Genomic DNA, 15,993 nt, shown 5'->3' with positions numbered 1-15,993 from the left:
ATTGCCTCACCAAAAAAGAAAAAAGAACTAGAGCAATTTATATAATGACAACAACATTGTAAAACAAAAAACATAAATGTAAGAAAGACAATTAGAGAAATGATCAGACATATCCCCAGAGAACCTATGATGCAGCATGTTACTCTCTGGGAGAGGAATACATACATTTTTGGATATGGCTACTGTGGGGATTTGTTTTGCTTGACTATATTTATTTCATTACAAAGAACTTTTCTTCTTTCTGTCTTTAATTGAAGTAGGGATTATCAATGATGATACCCCCAAAAAAAGATGTCAGCCATTGATACAATTTTTAAAGTGCACAGATTGAATATGGAAGGTAGTACAGAAAGGAGCACAAACAAACAGGACAGTTTTTTTTTTTAATTTTTTTTTTTGGTGGGGCAATGAGGGTTAAGTGACTTGCCCAGGGTCACACAGCTAGTAAGTGTCAAGTGTCTGAGGCCAGATTTGAACTCGGGTCCTCCTGAATCCAGGGCCAGTGCTCTATCCACTGTGCCACCTAGCTGCCCTCCAGTTTTCTTACTAAAAAAAGCATATAATAAATTCAAACTATTACTTTCAAAACTGTCCTGTTTGGAGGGCAGCTAGGTGGCATAGTGGATAAAGCACTGGCCCTGGATTCAAGAGGACCTGCGTTCAAATCTGGCCTCAGACACTTGACACTTACTAGCTGTGTGACCCTGGGCAAATCACTTAACCCCAATTGCCCCACAAAAAAACAAAAACCAAAAACAAACAAGAAAAATGGGAAACATTCTTACTTTCATATACAGTCTTCTTTTTGTATTCTTTGTAAATAGAAATGCTAGATTTTTTGGTGTATAAGTTCAGAATTTAAAAAAAGAAATATAATGAGTTCTGTTTAGGACATGTTGCCTTTGATATCTATCAAGGTGGAGCTGTCCAGCAAGCAGCTAGTCATGTGGCAGTGTAGTTCAGGCAAAAGACAGGGCTAGATATATAAATTTGGTACTTGAATAACAACTGACATTTACATAGAGATTTAAGGTTTACAGAGTGATTTACTTACGAACCCATGGGAGGTAAATGAAATAGCATTTATTAAGGGCTTACTCTGTACAAAGCACTGGTGATACCAATAGAAAAGTAAAGCAAAGGGCTTCTGATGGGAGAGACAACATAGAGGAGTTTCAACTGCAAGTCAAAGAGAAAGGTCCCATGGTTCTCAGGCTGAGGCAGCAAAGCAGATGGTAAGACCCCTTATTTCATGTAATGCCCGCTCAGAAAAAAAATCATGTCCGTTTTGTACAGGGCCAAAGACTTCGGTGGCAAGACCATTCTTTGCTGGGTTTTGAATTCACTGTGGCTAATGCAGCAGCCGAAGAAGTAGCTACCATGTGCCATCTCCACAGGATCGGCTTTGATAGATAACTGAGGGCGCTTGACCGGTGGCCCTGCTATTCCCCAGGGTTTGGGGTCCCTAGCTATCCTTATGGGGCATCTGAAGTGAGTTGGTGATTGGGGTAATGGCAGTAGTTTGAGTTACCTGGCACATGCTGCCTTGGCGATCCCTTGGGAATCCTTGCCTCCTTAGCTGGGTTCCCTCGACTGCCCTCTACGTCAAGATCATTAAGGGAGAAAGTTATAGAGATGGAAAAGAAAACGACCCTCTGAGGGACCCTTAAACCAATGATCCAGCAAAGGAGACCGAGGAGGAACCAGACCAACAGGACCCTGAATTTTACTCTGTATCTGGTTAGAAGTGAAGCCCTCGGGGGCAGCTAGGTGGCGCAGTGGATTAAGCACCGGCCCTGGATTCAGGAGTACCTGAGTTCAAATCCGGCCTCAGACACTTAACACTTACTAGCTGTGTGACCCTGGGCAAGTCACTTAATCCTCATTGCCCCGCAAAAAAAAAAAGTGAAGCTATCTCAAACTGCTCAACTTACTTTTTTTAACATAGGCCCAAGGGGTGTGACGATTCCCATAGCCAATCACTAGATCTTCATAGTTATCTACCCTGCTTACTGGGCTGAATCTGTAGCCCCTCCCAAGCTCTTGAGCAATCTCCATTTCCTCTGGATCCTCCCCTCTGGTTGACAAAGTAATTCTTTGAAGCCGACTTAATCAGGGGTTTTGATCTGGTTCCTTTCCCCAAGAAACTACAATCTAATTAGAGCAATAAATGACAGCCTATAACAACTGTATGATCTTGGGCAAGACTTCTGGCTTCTCAGGGTCTCTGTAAAGTGAGGGGTTGTAAACTCCTTTCTGTTTTACTTTTCTATGAATCTTAAATGCTAAAATATTTGCCCATTAGCATCAACATCAGAGGCTGGATTTGAACCCAGGTTCAAAAAAGACCTGTGGTCACCAAAGTAGTCGGAGAGCTCTTTCTGGATTTCTAGAAGTGGGACTTGAATTGGGCTCTGATGTGTACACTTTGCTCAGATCGGAGGGCCCGGCTATAGCAACGTAGCTCTTGGCTGCTTTCCCGGAGAACCAGCTCCCCCAACCCCAGCTACTCTTCCAACTACTAACTACTCCCTCAGGCCAAAAAACTGTAGTCTGCTCCCTAAATCTCCTGTCCCCTAAATCCCCTGGGATTAGGGCCATAAACCCGAGAAACTCCAACGCTTTCTAAACCTTCCAAGGAGAGGTAGGGCCTGGAGCCGACCTCAGTGAAGTCTGCATCCCCACCCCCTCTGGCCCCCTGGGGCTTGGACTGCCATAGCCCAGCCTAGATCCGCCCTGTCCGGCTCTCCAACCTCTCGGGCTGCATTGTTTACTCGGGTTTGGGTCACTCCCCAGGCTAGTAGCTGGATTTATGAGTTGGGGGCAGGGGGCAGGAAGGAAGGAAAAGGGAGATGTTTAACCCCTTCTCCACCCTTCTCCAAGAGAAGGGCCTGAGTGCCTACACCCTGTCAGTGTTTTGTTTTTTTTTTTGGGGGGGGGTTATTAGAGGAAAGGAGTAATCTAAGAAACTATTTGCACCAGGGGTTTCATTCTGCGTCCGTCCTCCAATCTCTGGGCAGATAGTGAATATCCCCACCCTCCTTGGTTGCCACAGCCTGGGCTGAACAGTGTGTCCACAATAGCTCCTCCTTTGATTTCTACTAGTTGGGTTTCAGGGGTCTGAGACTTCTAAGGGTTGCTATTGACGCTCTCACGGCATTTACCCCGCCACCGCCCAAACTACCTGGTCCATCCGGCTTCCATAGGCAGGAGGTGTTCCTTTGGAAGTATGTAGCCAGAGTTAGGGAGATAATTCAGAAGCTGAATCAACACCAGCCTCCCTCCACCCCCATCCCCAACCCCAGATTCCTCCCAGGGCCTTGACACCTGGAAACTGGATTCGAAGGTACAGGCTCCCTATATTTATCTTGAGGAAGGAAGGCGTTCAATATAGCGCACCCCCACCCCCACCCCGTCTCCTCCTCCCAGTTTCTACCCCTTCCTTCCCAGCTTAGCCAGGATCCCCCACATCCAACCCCACCTCCCTTCTTTAGCTCCTCCATCTAACCCTGCCATGGGACGCACGGCCCTCACCCCCCATCCGTGCTCCAGCCCAGAAGGGGGGTCATAGAGGATTGACAAGGTGCAGGGACAAGTGACTCTGGAAGGCGGGGCAGAACTTGACAAGCGCACGGGCTCCCTCGGGTTCTGCGAAATCCCCCAGGGATGTGACCTCAGGCTGTAGAAGAAGGGGTGGGGGAAGTGGAAAGCATCACCGAAGGTCGAACCGACTCCGGTTGGTGTGCGTGGGGGTGCGGGGCGTGCGCACCTTTCCCCTCATCCCAGGATGGAGAGGCGAGTGATGATACCGCCTCCTCAGAGCCCCCAGCCCCCGCCCAGTACGGGCGGCCTCCCCCGGGCTCCCGGCTTCGCCGCCCCGCCCGGTCGGGCGCGGCCCCTTTAAGGCGCGGTGGGGGCGGGGCGTCGGCGGTGTTGTCAGTGTCAGCTCTGCGCACGCAGCCCTCCCCGAGCCGACCCGAGCCCCCGGAGCCCCCCAAGCGGAGCCAGAGCCAGCTCCAGCGGAGCCAACGCGGCGGGCAGGAGACGAGCAAGCAAGCAGGCAGGCAGGCAGGCCGGGGAGAGGCAGAGAGAGAGTGAGCCCGGGCTGAGCCGCCGGCGCCGGCCCGCGATGTGACCAAGAGAGGAGAGAGAATCCGGAGCCAGCGAGAGCGAGCCCGGCGCCCGGGCCCCCGCCCCGGCTGCCCCCGAGCCCTGAGAAGTCCCGGGCTCCAGCCGAGCTCCGCGCGCAGCCGAGCCCGCTCCCGCCCCCGCTCCCCGCCCGCAGGGCTGCCCGGGCCATGCTCCCCCGGGGCTGCTGCTGAGCCCGAGCCGGGGCGGCGTGCGGAGCATGGATCCGGGCTGGGGGCGGCGAGACGTGGGCTGGGCGGCTCTGCTGCTCCTTTTCGCCGCCTCGCTGCTCACCGTGGCCGGCTGGCTGCTGCAGTACGCCCGAGGTGTATGGCTGGGGCGAGCGCGCCGGGGCCGGGGGCTGGGGCTCGGGGTGGCAGAACCGGGGACGTCGCTACGAGAGCTGGGCGTGTGGCGCTCCCTGTTGCGCCTACGGTCCAGCCGGGCAGGCGTCCCGGAGGAGCCAGGTGTCCGGGGCCTCCTGGCTTCACTCTTCGCCTTCAAATCTTTCCGGGAAAACTGGCAGCGAGCTTGGGTGCGAGCGCTTAATCAGCAGGCCTGCAGGGATGGGGTAAGTTGAAGGGTGTCCTGGGGGCTTGGTTCCACTTTCTGTTCGGACCAGCAGGGCTCTTCAGGTGCACCTAAAGCAGGTCGGGCTGTGTGTGTGTGTGTGTGTGTGTGTGTGTGTGTGTGTGTGTGTGTAGCTTTGAGTACCCCAGCTTTGAGGCTCTCTCCCTACTTCCCTACTCCACCTCGGAGAGAGGGGTCTGGGTGAAGGTGAGCGGTGGAGGGAGCGCTCTATGCCCCCAGTACCCGGTCCCCGTGGGCGGGGGAACCTCAGTGCCCAAAACCGACAGAGAAGTTGCTGTTCTCATAGCAACGCTAATCCCTGTGCTGAGGGAGCTGCTTCTCCACCTGGAGCTGTGGTATTGGTGGTGGTGGTGGTGGTGGTGGTGGTGACTGGGGGTTGGGGGGGTGGGAGGGTTCCCGGTTGGATAAGAAGCTCCGAGCAGCCTTAGGAATGTTGTACCTGGTTGCTATCGTCCTCTCCCCCGCCTCTAGTGGGCACTCCCCATGTCCGAATCCCTGACCTTCCCTCCAAAATCCATTGCTACCTACTTCCTACCAGTCTCAGCTCATTTAGTCCCCATGTCTTCCTCCATATGGATAAATGGATGGGGCTAGAAGGGAGCTATTCGTAGGAGATGCTTGAGACCCAACTGGACCTGACCCTCAAGGGTCAGTCAGAGGCTCCAACCTGGGCAGGGATCCGTTCACTTCGCCAGGATTGCACCATGGGACATCTGACCACTAAGGAAGTGGGGCAGGAAGCATTTGTCACGAGACCGGGGTGGACGGGGCTGGACTTCCCTCCTCTGGAGCCCCCTACCAGCCCAGCCCAAACATTTTCTTTCTGCCCCACCCCCTTTCCCCTCCACCCTCTAAGAAAGTTAGCTCAGTTCCTGGAGGGGGAAGTCCTTATTGGACTAGTGCCCCTGTCCCTTTCCGAAGAATTAACAGCTACACTGACTTGTTCTATTTCCCTCTTGTGCCCTCCAGGGTCAGGGTGGCAGTTGTCAGTCCAAACCCTGACCCCTCTCCCTCCCCCTTGCCCTGCTCTGTGCTCCTTGTCCTCAGGTGAAGAGTTGCCAACTCAGCTGGACATTGGACTCCCCTAGGTGTGGGGAGACGGGCCCTGAGCATCATCCCCTCTGCCTCTAGTGGGTGGGTCTGAGCCAGGAATGGGTGGGAGACTGCTGGATCAGAAGCACTTACTGACTTGCTTTGCCAGGCAAATGAGCTCTGGGGATTTGCTCCCTTTGCCAATAAGTCCTAGGGAAGGCGCCAACTTGTACCCCTCCCCCCAAGCAGTGAGCTCTCCCTGGCCTGTACCCCTTCTTGTGAATCCTGGGTGAGCCTCCCATCTCTAGTGCCCCCATCCCACTCTTGCTGAGCTACGGGTGATTTAGGAGCCAGCTCTTCCCAGGTTTGAGCTAAGGAGCTTTCTGCTTAATCTCACCCTGGTGTCTGGCTGGAAGAATTAGCTGCTATCCTGGGCCCCTTAGGGATTTGAACCCTGTATGCTGGTTGTTCTTCCTGTACTGTTCCCCAGAACCATGCCTAGCTCTGTAGATACTGCTGATCTTCGGGCAAGGCTGTATTCTCTTTTCTTTTCCCCTCCCCTATCCTTAAAAAAAAAATTCCAACTCCACCCCCATGTGTCAGCCTGAAACATTCCACCCAATAGATTTCTATTCTCAGCCCAAGCCCTAGGCTTCAACCACTCCTTTCCCAGGATTTCAACATTTAGGAATAATGTTTGTAAACTTTAAAGCAATCGATAAATAGGAATTGTTGTTATTATTGTATCCTGGTCCCCTCTCCCAGGTTTCCCCCACCTCCCCCCCAGGGTAATCCATAGTCTTCTTTGCTTGGGGGAGGAGGTAGGTAGGGGCTGGGAAACTGGTAAACAGGTACCTTGGTCTTCTGGGCCCTGCCCCCTTCCCCAGCCTGTTTTTGCAGAAGTGGCATCAATCAAGCCCCCTGGTGGGGAGGGGTTTTTAGAAGGGAGAGCTCCCTGTACCCAGGTCTTGGTCCAGGGGGAGGCCAGGAGCCAACCCTGCAGCCGAAGTGACTGCAGCTGCCAGGAACCTGGCCAGATGGAAGCAGACCAGTTCTGATGGGGGTAGGGTCAGCTTCAGGGAGCCTGACCCTGCCCCTCAACCCCCAATTATTTTTCTAGAGCTCCATCCAGATCACTTTCGAAGAGATACCCCAACTCCCACCTAATGCTACTGTCAGTCACGTGACCTGTGTGGACCAGTCAGAGCACAGCATGGTGAGGGGTGGGATAGTGCTTGGGTGGGTGATAGATAGCCAATTCTGGATCCATAGGGTGAGCTCCCAGAGTCCTTTCAGTTCTCTAAGCCTTTCCTTTTATTCCCTTTACCTGTTGAATTCTAAGACCAACTCACATGCCACCTCCTCCTGGAAGCCCTCCATAACCATTCATCTCAATGCCCTTCCTTCCCCCTCTATCTCACATCACTTTTTGTCTCCCTAATGTTATCCATATCTCTCCACTAGACTTTCCCAGAGCAGGGAACATGACTTAGCTAAACTTCATCTTCCCTCCCCAGTCCCTAGCACAGCTCTGGGCCTGCAGTAACGCTTGTGGCAGAGTTCTGGGGTTTCCTCTGGTTCCCCAGAGATCTGTGATAAGGGTGGTGGTGGTGGTGGAAGGGTCTGTGTTGAAATGTGTGCCCAGATAGAGAAGCTAGAGAGAATCCTTTGCCTCGCTCTGCTCCCTGTGCCCGTTTCAGGTCCTTCATTGCCAGCTCTGTGCTGAGGACGTTCAGTTCCCAGTGTCGGTGACCCAGCAGTCCCCAGCTGCTGTCTCCATGGAGACCTACCACGTCACCCTGACACTTCTTCCAGCACAGGTAGAGGGGAAAGGGGGAAACTGGGGACAGGGGTAAGGAGAGGATGTTTTGAGGTTTAAATCAGAACCTCCTTTTGGGAATGGAGACCAGGAAGATGATCAGAAGAGAAGTGATGAGGGATGAGCAAGCGTAAGACCAACATGCCTCCTCCCACCCCCCCATCCCTAGTTGGAGGTCAACCTGGAAGAAATAGCCAATGAGGGGCTGCTGGTCTCCTGGGCCTTCAAGGACCGTCCTGAGCTAAACATGACAGTTTGTCCCAAGCTGCAGGGGAAGGAGGTGAGTAGATTGGGGCTGGTAGAGGGCTGGGGTGGTGAGGAGGGGAAGGGGGAGCATGTAAGATGGTGGAGGAAAGTAGGTGGGACAAGGTAGGAAGAGACTGAGTGAGATAGAGGCTGGAATAAGTCGGGAAGGTTTGGAGGATTCGATGAGAGGGGACAAAGGGAAAGTGGACCAGGGAAGGGAGGGGGATTAGGAGGCAGCTGAGGAAAAATTCAATGGAGAATGTATTCAGGGAAGCAAAGGGAGAGGGCCGCTAAGTGGTGCAGTAGATAGAGTGCTGGGCCTGGAGTCAGGAAGACCTGAGTTCAAATCTAGCCTCAGACAAGTCTCAGCCTAGCTGTGTGACCCTGGGCAAGTCACTTCACCCTGTTTGCCTCAGTTCCCTCATCTGTAAAATGAGCTGGAGAAGGAAATGGTGAACACTTCAGTATCTCTGCTGAGAAAACCCCAAATGGGGTTGTGAAGGAGGAGTCAGGAGACGGCCGAACAAAGGGGAGAAGGCTAGGGGGCCTGTGATTCCTCACCCTCTCTTTGCCATCATTGCAGAGAAGTGAGGAACAGGTGGATCTGTCTACTATTGAGGAATTGATTAAGGATACCATTGTCAGTACACAACCTGCCATGATGGTGAACCTCAGAGCTTGTCCAGCTCCAGGGGGCATGGTAAGTAGACCCCTGAGGAGACCAGGGCTGAAATCATGGGCTGTCCCCTATAATCTCTTCTTCTGGGGACTTTCAACATCTTTACCTTTTCCTTTACAACTGGTCTTAGGTATCCTGTGAGAAGCCAACCACAGGGCCCCCAGTTCAACCAGCTGCCCCCAAACCCATTCGGCTTCTGTTACGACAGTTAAGGGCAACCCATGTAGGTGGTGAGACAGGAGGTGAGACAGGAGATGAAACAGGAGGTGAGCAATTGGAGTGGGGGGGGAACTGTTGGGGCAACTGAGGCTCGGGTATTATATCTTTAAACCAGTTTTCTTTCACCGTGACTCTTAGACTTTTCTCTTTGTAATGTGGGTCTGATCCTGGCTTGTATTATTTATTTTAGCTGTGTTACCTTGGGGAAGTTACCTCCTGTTTTCAAATTCCCATTTTCCTCACCCATAAAATGAGGCAATTAGACCTGATAATCTCTAAGGTCCCTTCCAGCTCAGTGATCTTTGTACCCTGCCCAATCTCTGACTTTTGACCTCTGGTTCCCTTTCAGGAAATGGGGATCTGTGCTGTGTGGCAGAGCTGGACAGTCCTCAGCAGCAGAAGTGGACCAAGCCAGTAAGAGCTGCCCCAGAGGTTGAGTGGATGGAAGAACTGGCTCTGTAAGGAATCTCAATAACTCTTTCTCCCATATGTCATTGCATAGTCATACTGAAGCTACCTCCAGGAGATGATCCTGGTCAAGTACCTTTAACCCAATGGGACCCTGGGAGGGTGATGGCTCCAAGACAGGGAGGAAATGGGTCGCCCAGGAGGATACAGTTTCCCACTTGATCAATAATTTTCCCCTGCCCTCCTCCTTAACCCATAGGGAAATAGGTCCCCAGAGCCGGGAGCTGACCCTGAAGGTGCTAAGGAGCAGCAATGTTGGAGACAGTAAGTGTTTGTGGGGAGGGTATCCTGGGAGTGGGGTAGGGTAGACTCGGCCTTGAAGGGGGCATCAATTACCAGGCCACCCCTCCTTTTCTTTTTTTTTTTTTTTTTTTGCGGGGCAATGGGGGTTAAGTGACTTGCCCAGGGTCACACAGCTGGTAAGTGTCAAGTGTCTGAGGCCAGATTTGAACTCAAGTACTCCTGAATCCAGGGCCGGTGCTTTATCCACTTCGCCACCTAGCCGCCCCCTCCACCCCTCCTTTTCTGCAGATGTACTCCTGGGCCATGCCACATTGCCTGTGGGCTCCCCCTCCAGGCAGACCTCCAGAAGGCAGCTGTGTCCCCTGACTCCTGGGCCAGGAAAGACCTCAGGCCAAGTTGCCACTCTAGCATTAGAGGTGAGAAACTGAGCCCCTAGTTGGGGGAGGCAGCCTGTGTATGGGGGGACATCAGGGTGGAGGGTGACATCCCAAGGCCCTGATCTCCATTTTCTGTGTTCTCCTTTTTCCTGGTAGCTGTTATATGAAGAAGGCTCCCCTGGGAACCTGAGTAGCCCCGCTCCACCCACCCCACGACCCAGCATCACACCCACCAAAAAGATTGAATTGGATCGGACCATTATGCCCGACGGCACCATTGTCACCACAGTGACTACTGTCCAGTCCCGGCCTAGAGCTGATGGCAAGCTAGGTAAAAGGGGAGACGATATAGAGGCTTGGGAAGGAACAGGAAGACCTCAGAGACAGGGCTTGGTCAGCTAGGCTTGACCTTAACCCTCTGGAGGAGGGAGGGTAGAAGGATGACCTTACACTCCAACTTCTTTAGCTCTCAGTCCCTTTAGCCGTCAATCCCATGGGTCTCTATCCTTCCATATCTGGGCACACAGCCTCCAGTTCCTTCCCTGTTCCGTTTTTCCCCTTACTCCTTTATTTCTTTATTTTTTGGGCAGGGCAATGAGGGTTAAGTGACTTGCCCAGGGTCACACACCAGGGTTACTAGCTAGTAAGTGTCAAGTGTCTGAGACCAAATTTGAACTCGGGTCCTTTCCCCCTTACTCCTAATCTGGCTCCTTTCTTCCTTCTTCCTTCTCTCAATAGTTTCCTCCTTTCCCCTCAGTCTCTTCTTGTGTCTTTTCTCCAGTCTCACTTGTCTCCCTGTCCCACCTTCTGGGCCTCTTCAGTCTCTGTCCATATACCCCCTCAGCCCCTGCCTTTCCCTTTTCTCTTCCTAAGCTATTTAGTACCTTAGTTCTGACCTACCGAGAAAAGTTATTGGGAGGGGGTTGAGGGTGCTCTCAACTCACTGATCTTTCTCCTTATCCATAGATTCCCCCTCCCGCTCCCCATCCAAGGTGGAGGTAACAGAGAAAACAACAACTGTGCTGAGCGAGAGCAGTGTCCCCAGCAGTGCCTCCCCCAGCAGCAGCCGTGAGTGTGTGTGTGTGAGTGTGTGAGTGATCCAGTGTGCACATGTGCACACAGACTGGGGGGGGGTAGGAGGATGGTGGTGGTGGGATGCAGTAACCACAGTGGGAGGCTGCAGGTTAGGCAGAAGAGTCACAGAATGCTGCCAACACCCAGCCACCAGATATCAAAGAAATTGGGAGCTAGGCTGGGACGGACTCTGGGATCTAGGGGACAAGGAGCACTGATAAGTGCTCTTTGGCAGGGGACAGCCACCTTTCCAATGGCCTGGACCCTGTGGCAGAAACAGCCATCCGACAGCTGACAGAACCCAGTGGACGGTCTGCTAAGAAGACGCCCACCAAGCGTAGCACCCTCATCATATCTGGTGTCTCTAAGGTAGTAAGAGTAAAGGGGAAGGGGTTGGGCCGCTCCCGAAACACAAGACACCATCGTCTATCTCCATGCATTTGCCCTAGCTGGGCCTTGGCAGGGCTTTCCCTTCCAAACCCCAGCTCTTAGAATCCCTGGTTTCCTTTAAGAATCATATCAAGTACCACTTTTTTGATCCCACCCCCATCCTTACTCCCAGTTGCTAGTGCCATCCCCTCTAAAATGACCTTCTGCTCTGAATTTATCCTGTAGATTCCAATTTATATATGTTTTTGACCTCCTCCCCATTAGAATGAACGTGAGCTTCTATTTTTGCTTCTTTCTATCTCCTGTGCTTAGCACTGGTGTACAGAGAAATTGCCTAATAAATGGTTTTTTGATTTCTTTTTCTTGTTTTGTTTTTGTTTTTTGTTTTTGGTGAGGCAATTGGGGTTAAGTGACTTGCCTAGGGTCACACAACTAGTAAGTGTTAAGTGTCTGAGGCCGGATTTGAACTCAGGTCCTCCTGACTCCAGGGCCAGTGCTCTATCCACTGTGCCACCTAGCTGCCCCATTTTTTTTGATTTCTTAATTTACTGGGAAGGGTGTCCAGCCGGCCTCTAACTGCCCACCTCTCCTGCCCAGGTTCCCATTGCCCAAGATGAGTTGGCATTGTCTTTGGGCTATGCAGCCTCTATGGAGGCTTCAATGCAGAGTGAGGCAGAGAGCACCGGGGATCCCTCCTCACCTCCCTTGGATCCTCCCGCCATGTCCCCTGGACCCCTGGAAGCCCTGTCCAGTCCGGCGGGAACTCAGGAGACGGATGAGACGACGCGCTCAGACATTTCAGAACGGCCATCTGTGGATGATGTGGAGTCAGAAACCGGTTCTACAGGAGCCTTGGAGACACGAAGCCTCAAGGACCACAAAGGTGAGGAGGGGGAAGAATGACTCCCCTGGACTCTTCCTTGGTACCAGCCCATGGGTCAGTGATACTCATGGGCATACTGGTCACAGGCCAGGCTGCCAGGCCTTACCTTACATAGATCACCTGTCCGAGGCACAGAGGGCTTCCCTAGATGCTAGGATCTAATAGGTCCAGCTAGTTCCCCGTTCTCTCTGGGCCTCTTTTCCAGGTTTCCCCGCAGGTCCAGGACCATCCTCTGGACCAGTCTCTCTTCTCCCTTAGGTTTCACTCCAGTTTTTGTTCTCTGTCTGTCCGTCTCACCCTTACTTTGCCTTTCAGTCATGCCCCGCCCATACCCCACCGTCTGTCTGTCCCTGAGGACATAAGAACTGCCACACTGGGTGAGACCCAGAGTGATTCCAGCCCAGGATTGTTGGTGATTGTGACACATTTTGTGGCAGTTAATGGTTGTCTTTGTCTCAAGCCTCAAAGGGCCGGGGCTTACCAGAAAGCATCCCATTCTTGACTCATCCATCCTGCATACCTGTTGTCTAGCTTTAATGTTCTGTGAATTCATCTAGGCCTTTCAGGAACCTCTTTACATGTTTAGCCTCTACTCCAGCTTGGGCTAATGAGTTCTTTAAGTTGATTGTTTCCTGTGTCAAGTAGGGCTTCATTATGTTGGTCCTGAATTACCTCTTTTCAAGCTTTAAGAGACTCCTGCCTGATTCAACAAGCCAACAAGCATTAAGCACTTAGAGTATAGAGTACCCTGCTAGGTGCCTGGCCTCCAGCACGAACCCTGCCCTGACACATCTTTTATCCTAGTACTGGGGGGCACAGGACACACAAAAATTAAAAATATTACAATCCAGAATGAAGTGTAAAGAAAATATTATGGGAAAGCTTGAGAAAGGAAAGATTTTTAACCTCTCTGAGGGCAGAGACCCATGTCTTATTTATCTTTTAGCTGTCTTAGGGACCATGAATTACACAGAATAGGGGACCATAAGAAGTTATGTTGAATGAAAAATCACTTCCAGCTGGAGGAATTGGGGAAAGCTCAGAGTTCACAGAGGAGGGGACCTGTGGGCTGGGCCTGAAAGAATGGTTGGAGTGGAGATGGGGAGAGAAATAGTATTTCCTAAGCGATTCTATGTGCTGGGCACTGTGTTAGGCACTTTCCAAATGTTTGAGAAAATTTATTTTTTTTAATCCTCATAACAACCAAGCAAGGTAGGTGCTGTTATAATTCTCATTTTATGTATAATAATGATAATAGTTAACATTCATATAGTGCCTACTATGTGCCAGGCACTGTGCTAAGCATTTTTTACAATTATTGCCTCATTTGAGCCTCACAACAACCTTGGGGGGTAAATGCTATTATTATCCCAATTTTACAGTTGAGGAAACTGAGGCATAGAGGTGAAATCACTTGCCTAGAGTCACACAGTCATTACCGTGGCTGAGGCTGAATTTGAACGCAGAGTTTTACTTATTCCAAGGCCAGCTGCTGCCTCTATAGTAGAGCATAGAAGTAGTATAAGAAAAGGCAAGAAATCAGTCCTGGCTTCAGGTTGTAGAAGGCCTTAAATCCCAGACAAAGGGAGCCGACATTTATTAAGTGACTGCTATAACCCTTGCCCCCAGAGAATTTACCATCTGCTCTCGTGGCATAGGTGTGTTCATTAATAAGTATAATATAACAACATAAGGCAGAGTGTGATGGGGGCCAGGAGAGAGCTAGACCAAGTTTATTTTAGGAGAGAACAGTTTCCCTAACAGGCAGTAGGGAGCCATGGAAGGATTTTGAGCAGTGTCATGGCCTATTCTTGGGATGTCACCACCCCTCCTGTCCCCCTTTGTCAGCCTTCATCTTTCTTGAGCTCCTACACTGACTCCTTCCTGAGCTGCAGGGCTTGAAGCTGCACACAGTATTCCAAATCTATCCTAGTTTCTTGGACAGGAAGGATCTTCTCTGTTGTGTTTCTAGTTCCACCCCTGGGGATGCCCAGGACCTTCTTCTAGGTCACAGCCCTAGACTGTGTACATATCTTTAGGATGTAGCTTCTTCCCCATCTTGTCCTTCCTCCAATTCTGTATACTAGTTTCTCTCTAGACTTCTTGGATCTCAGTCTCCTCTCTGCCTCCCCCCCCACACCCCCACAGTGAGTTTCCTTCGAAGTGGGACGAAGTTGATCTTCCGCCGTCGACAACGACAGAAGGAGGCAGGACTGAGCCAGTCACACGACGACCTTTCCAATGCGGCTGCTGTGCCCAGTGTCCGAAAGAAGGCTGGCAGCTTCTCCCGGCGCCTCATTAAGCGATTTTCCTTTAAATCCAAACCCAAGGCCAACGGCAGCCCCAGTCCCCAGCTCTGAGCGTCTCCCAACTACTACAGGACCAGGAAAGGGCTGAGATTTCAACCCTGCCCTCCCCCTACCACACCCCCTCCCAGCCCCTAGGCAACCTGGGCTGGGGGCAGTCTTCTGGATGCTGGGAACCCCTGTCAGCCTTGGGCTTTGGGGCCAGTTTTCTGGGTACTTACGATGAGGGCTAAGAGTGTCTGAGAATCGAGAAGAGGGTAGTTAAGGGCAGGGAACATGCAGGAGGGCTCTGTCCTGGTACACATGGGCCGCACCCAGAACTTGGTGCCTACTGATATTGTCCCCTCATAGAAGTCCCAGGATGCCCAGCCCCGCAAAGTTTCCCTCTCTCCCTTTATTTATTCTATTTATATGTGTGGTCTCTGACCCTCAGTGGGCTGGGGATTGAGTGAGTGGACAAAAAAGGGCCTCATTCCAAGGTGCCCTTTCTTTCATGCCCCAGGATAGGGCATTTTCCTTTGGCCTGGGGCATCTAGGCCTCAGATCATCACTCAGACCAGCACCAATGTCTGCCCTAGGGTACATTGGCAGCTCATAGGAAGCCGGGCCGGTGCCCGGGATGGGGGGCAGGTACTCCCCCCCTCCCCAACACCCTCCACATCCCTCCCTCTTTATTACTGTTTTTGTACTTGATGCCTTCTCCATAGGCAGAAGGAAGGAGCCAGGGGCCAGGCGGGAACTTTCCCCAGGCCAGTAGTGGCCATGACTGGCTTTTATTTAAGGAATGTGTGATGAAGGAGGAAGCGTTAACTCTGCACCTTTGTGAATTTCAGGAGACAATGATTTCCATTGCTGTGTGATGGCCTGGAACTTAACTTATTGAATTAAAATTAAATTGGAGTTTACAAAAACCAGTGGTCAGTCTTCTGTGAGTTGGGAGATAGAGCCACTAGTGGGGGTGGGGGTGGGGAAGGGTGACAGGCTTAGGGAGGCTGAGGGGGACCAGGGTTTATGTCATTTGTGTGAGGTTTATCTGTAAAATGCCTGATGGGTAGGAGGACCGTTGAGGTGTGAGCTAGGGAAGGGGGAGGCAAGAATTTCCCTTCACATCTTGGGAGTCAGCTGGGCCACACAGGAGCTATTTTGTCTGGACGTAGGCTTTGGGTTAGGCAAGCTGTTTCCTCAGTCCAGACAGACAAGAGCTTCTCATCTTATCCAAAAGCCTTGCGTGACTGATTGTTTGGCCATGTGTTGGGTAGCATAAAGGAAGTGATAAGGAAGGAAGGAAGATACAGATCAGGCCAGGGAGCAGCGTACTTCTAGGTCAGATTCAGTAAGCATCGATTAAACACCTACTGTGTGACAGGCACTGTGCTAAGTAAGAAAAAGAAGCTTAGAGTTGGGCTCTGGGGCACAGTGAGTCCTGAGGCTGGGGAGGAAAATGATCTCAGGAGGGGTGTTTCCATGTTGATTTCGTCTTGCAAAATGATGAGTTTCTGGAGGTCATGAAGTCCAGGAGAGTGGCCAGGTGGGAAATG

At 51.7% G+C, this 15,993-nt stretch overlaps 1 protein-coding gene across 1 annotated transcript; it reads left to right on the top strand.

Moving 5' to 3' along the window:
- Window positions 1-4,340: 4,340 nt before the first annotated feature.
- C2CD2L (C2CD2 like) lies at window positions 4,341-15,366 on the top strand. The gene is made up of 14 exons (XM_043994736.1): window positions 4,341-4,699; window positions 6,872-6,967; window positions 7,452-7,571; window positions 7,740-7,850; window positions 8,400-8,516; window positions 8,626-8,761; window positions 9,064-9,172; window positions 9,382-9,446; window positions 9,714-9,841; window positions 9,959-10,133; window positions 10,769-10,870; window positions 11,112-11,245; window positions 11,864-12,149; window positions 14,298-15,366. Exons 1-14 carry the CDS (start codon window positions 4,349-4,351, stop codon window positions 14,507-14,509), a joined length of 2,142 nt encoding a protein of 713 aa, XP_043850671.1. The 5' UTR covers window positions 4,341-4,348; the 3' UTR covers window positions 14,510-15,366.
- The last annotated feature ends 627 nt before the right edge of the window (window positions 15,367-15,993 follow it).

Source organism: Dromiciops gliroides, chromosome 3, assembly GCF_019393635.1.
Source record: "Dromiciops gliroides isolate mDroGli1 chromosome 3, mDroGli1.pri, whole genome shotgun sequence".
In the NCBI taxonomy this organism is placed as follows: Eukaryota; Metazoa; Chordata; class Mammalia; order Microbiotheria; family Microbiotheriidae; genus Dromiciops; species Dromiciops gliroides.
Note: the sequence above shows the minus strand (reverse complement) of the source record. Positions and strands in the feature narration are given on the sequence as shown.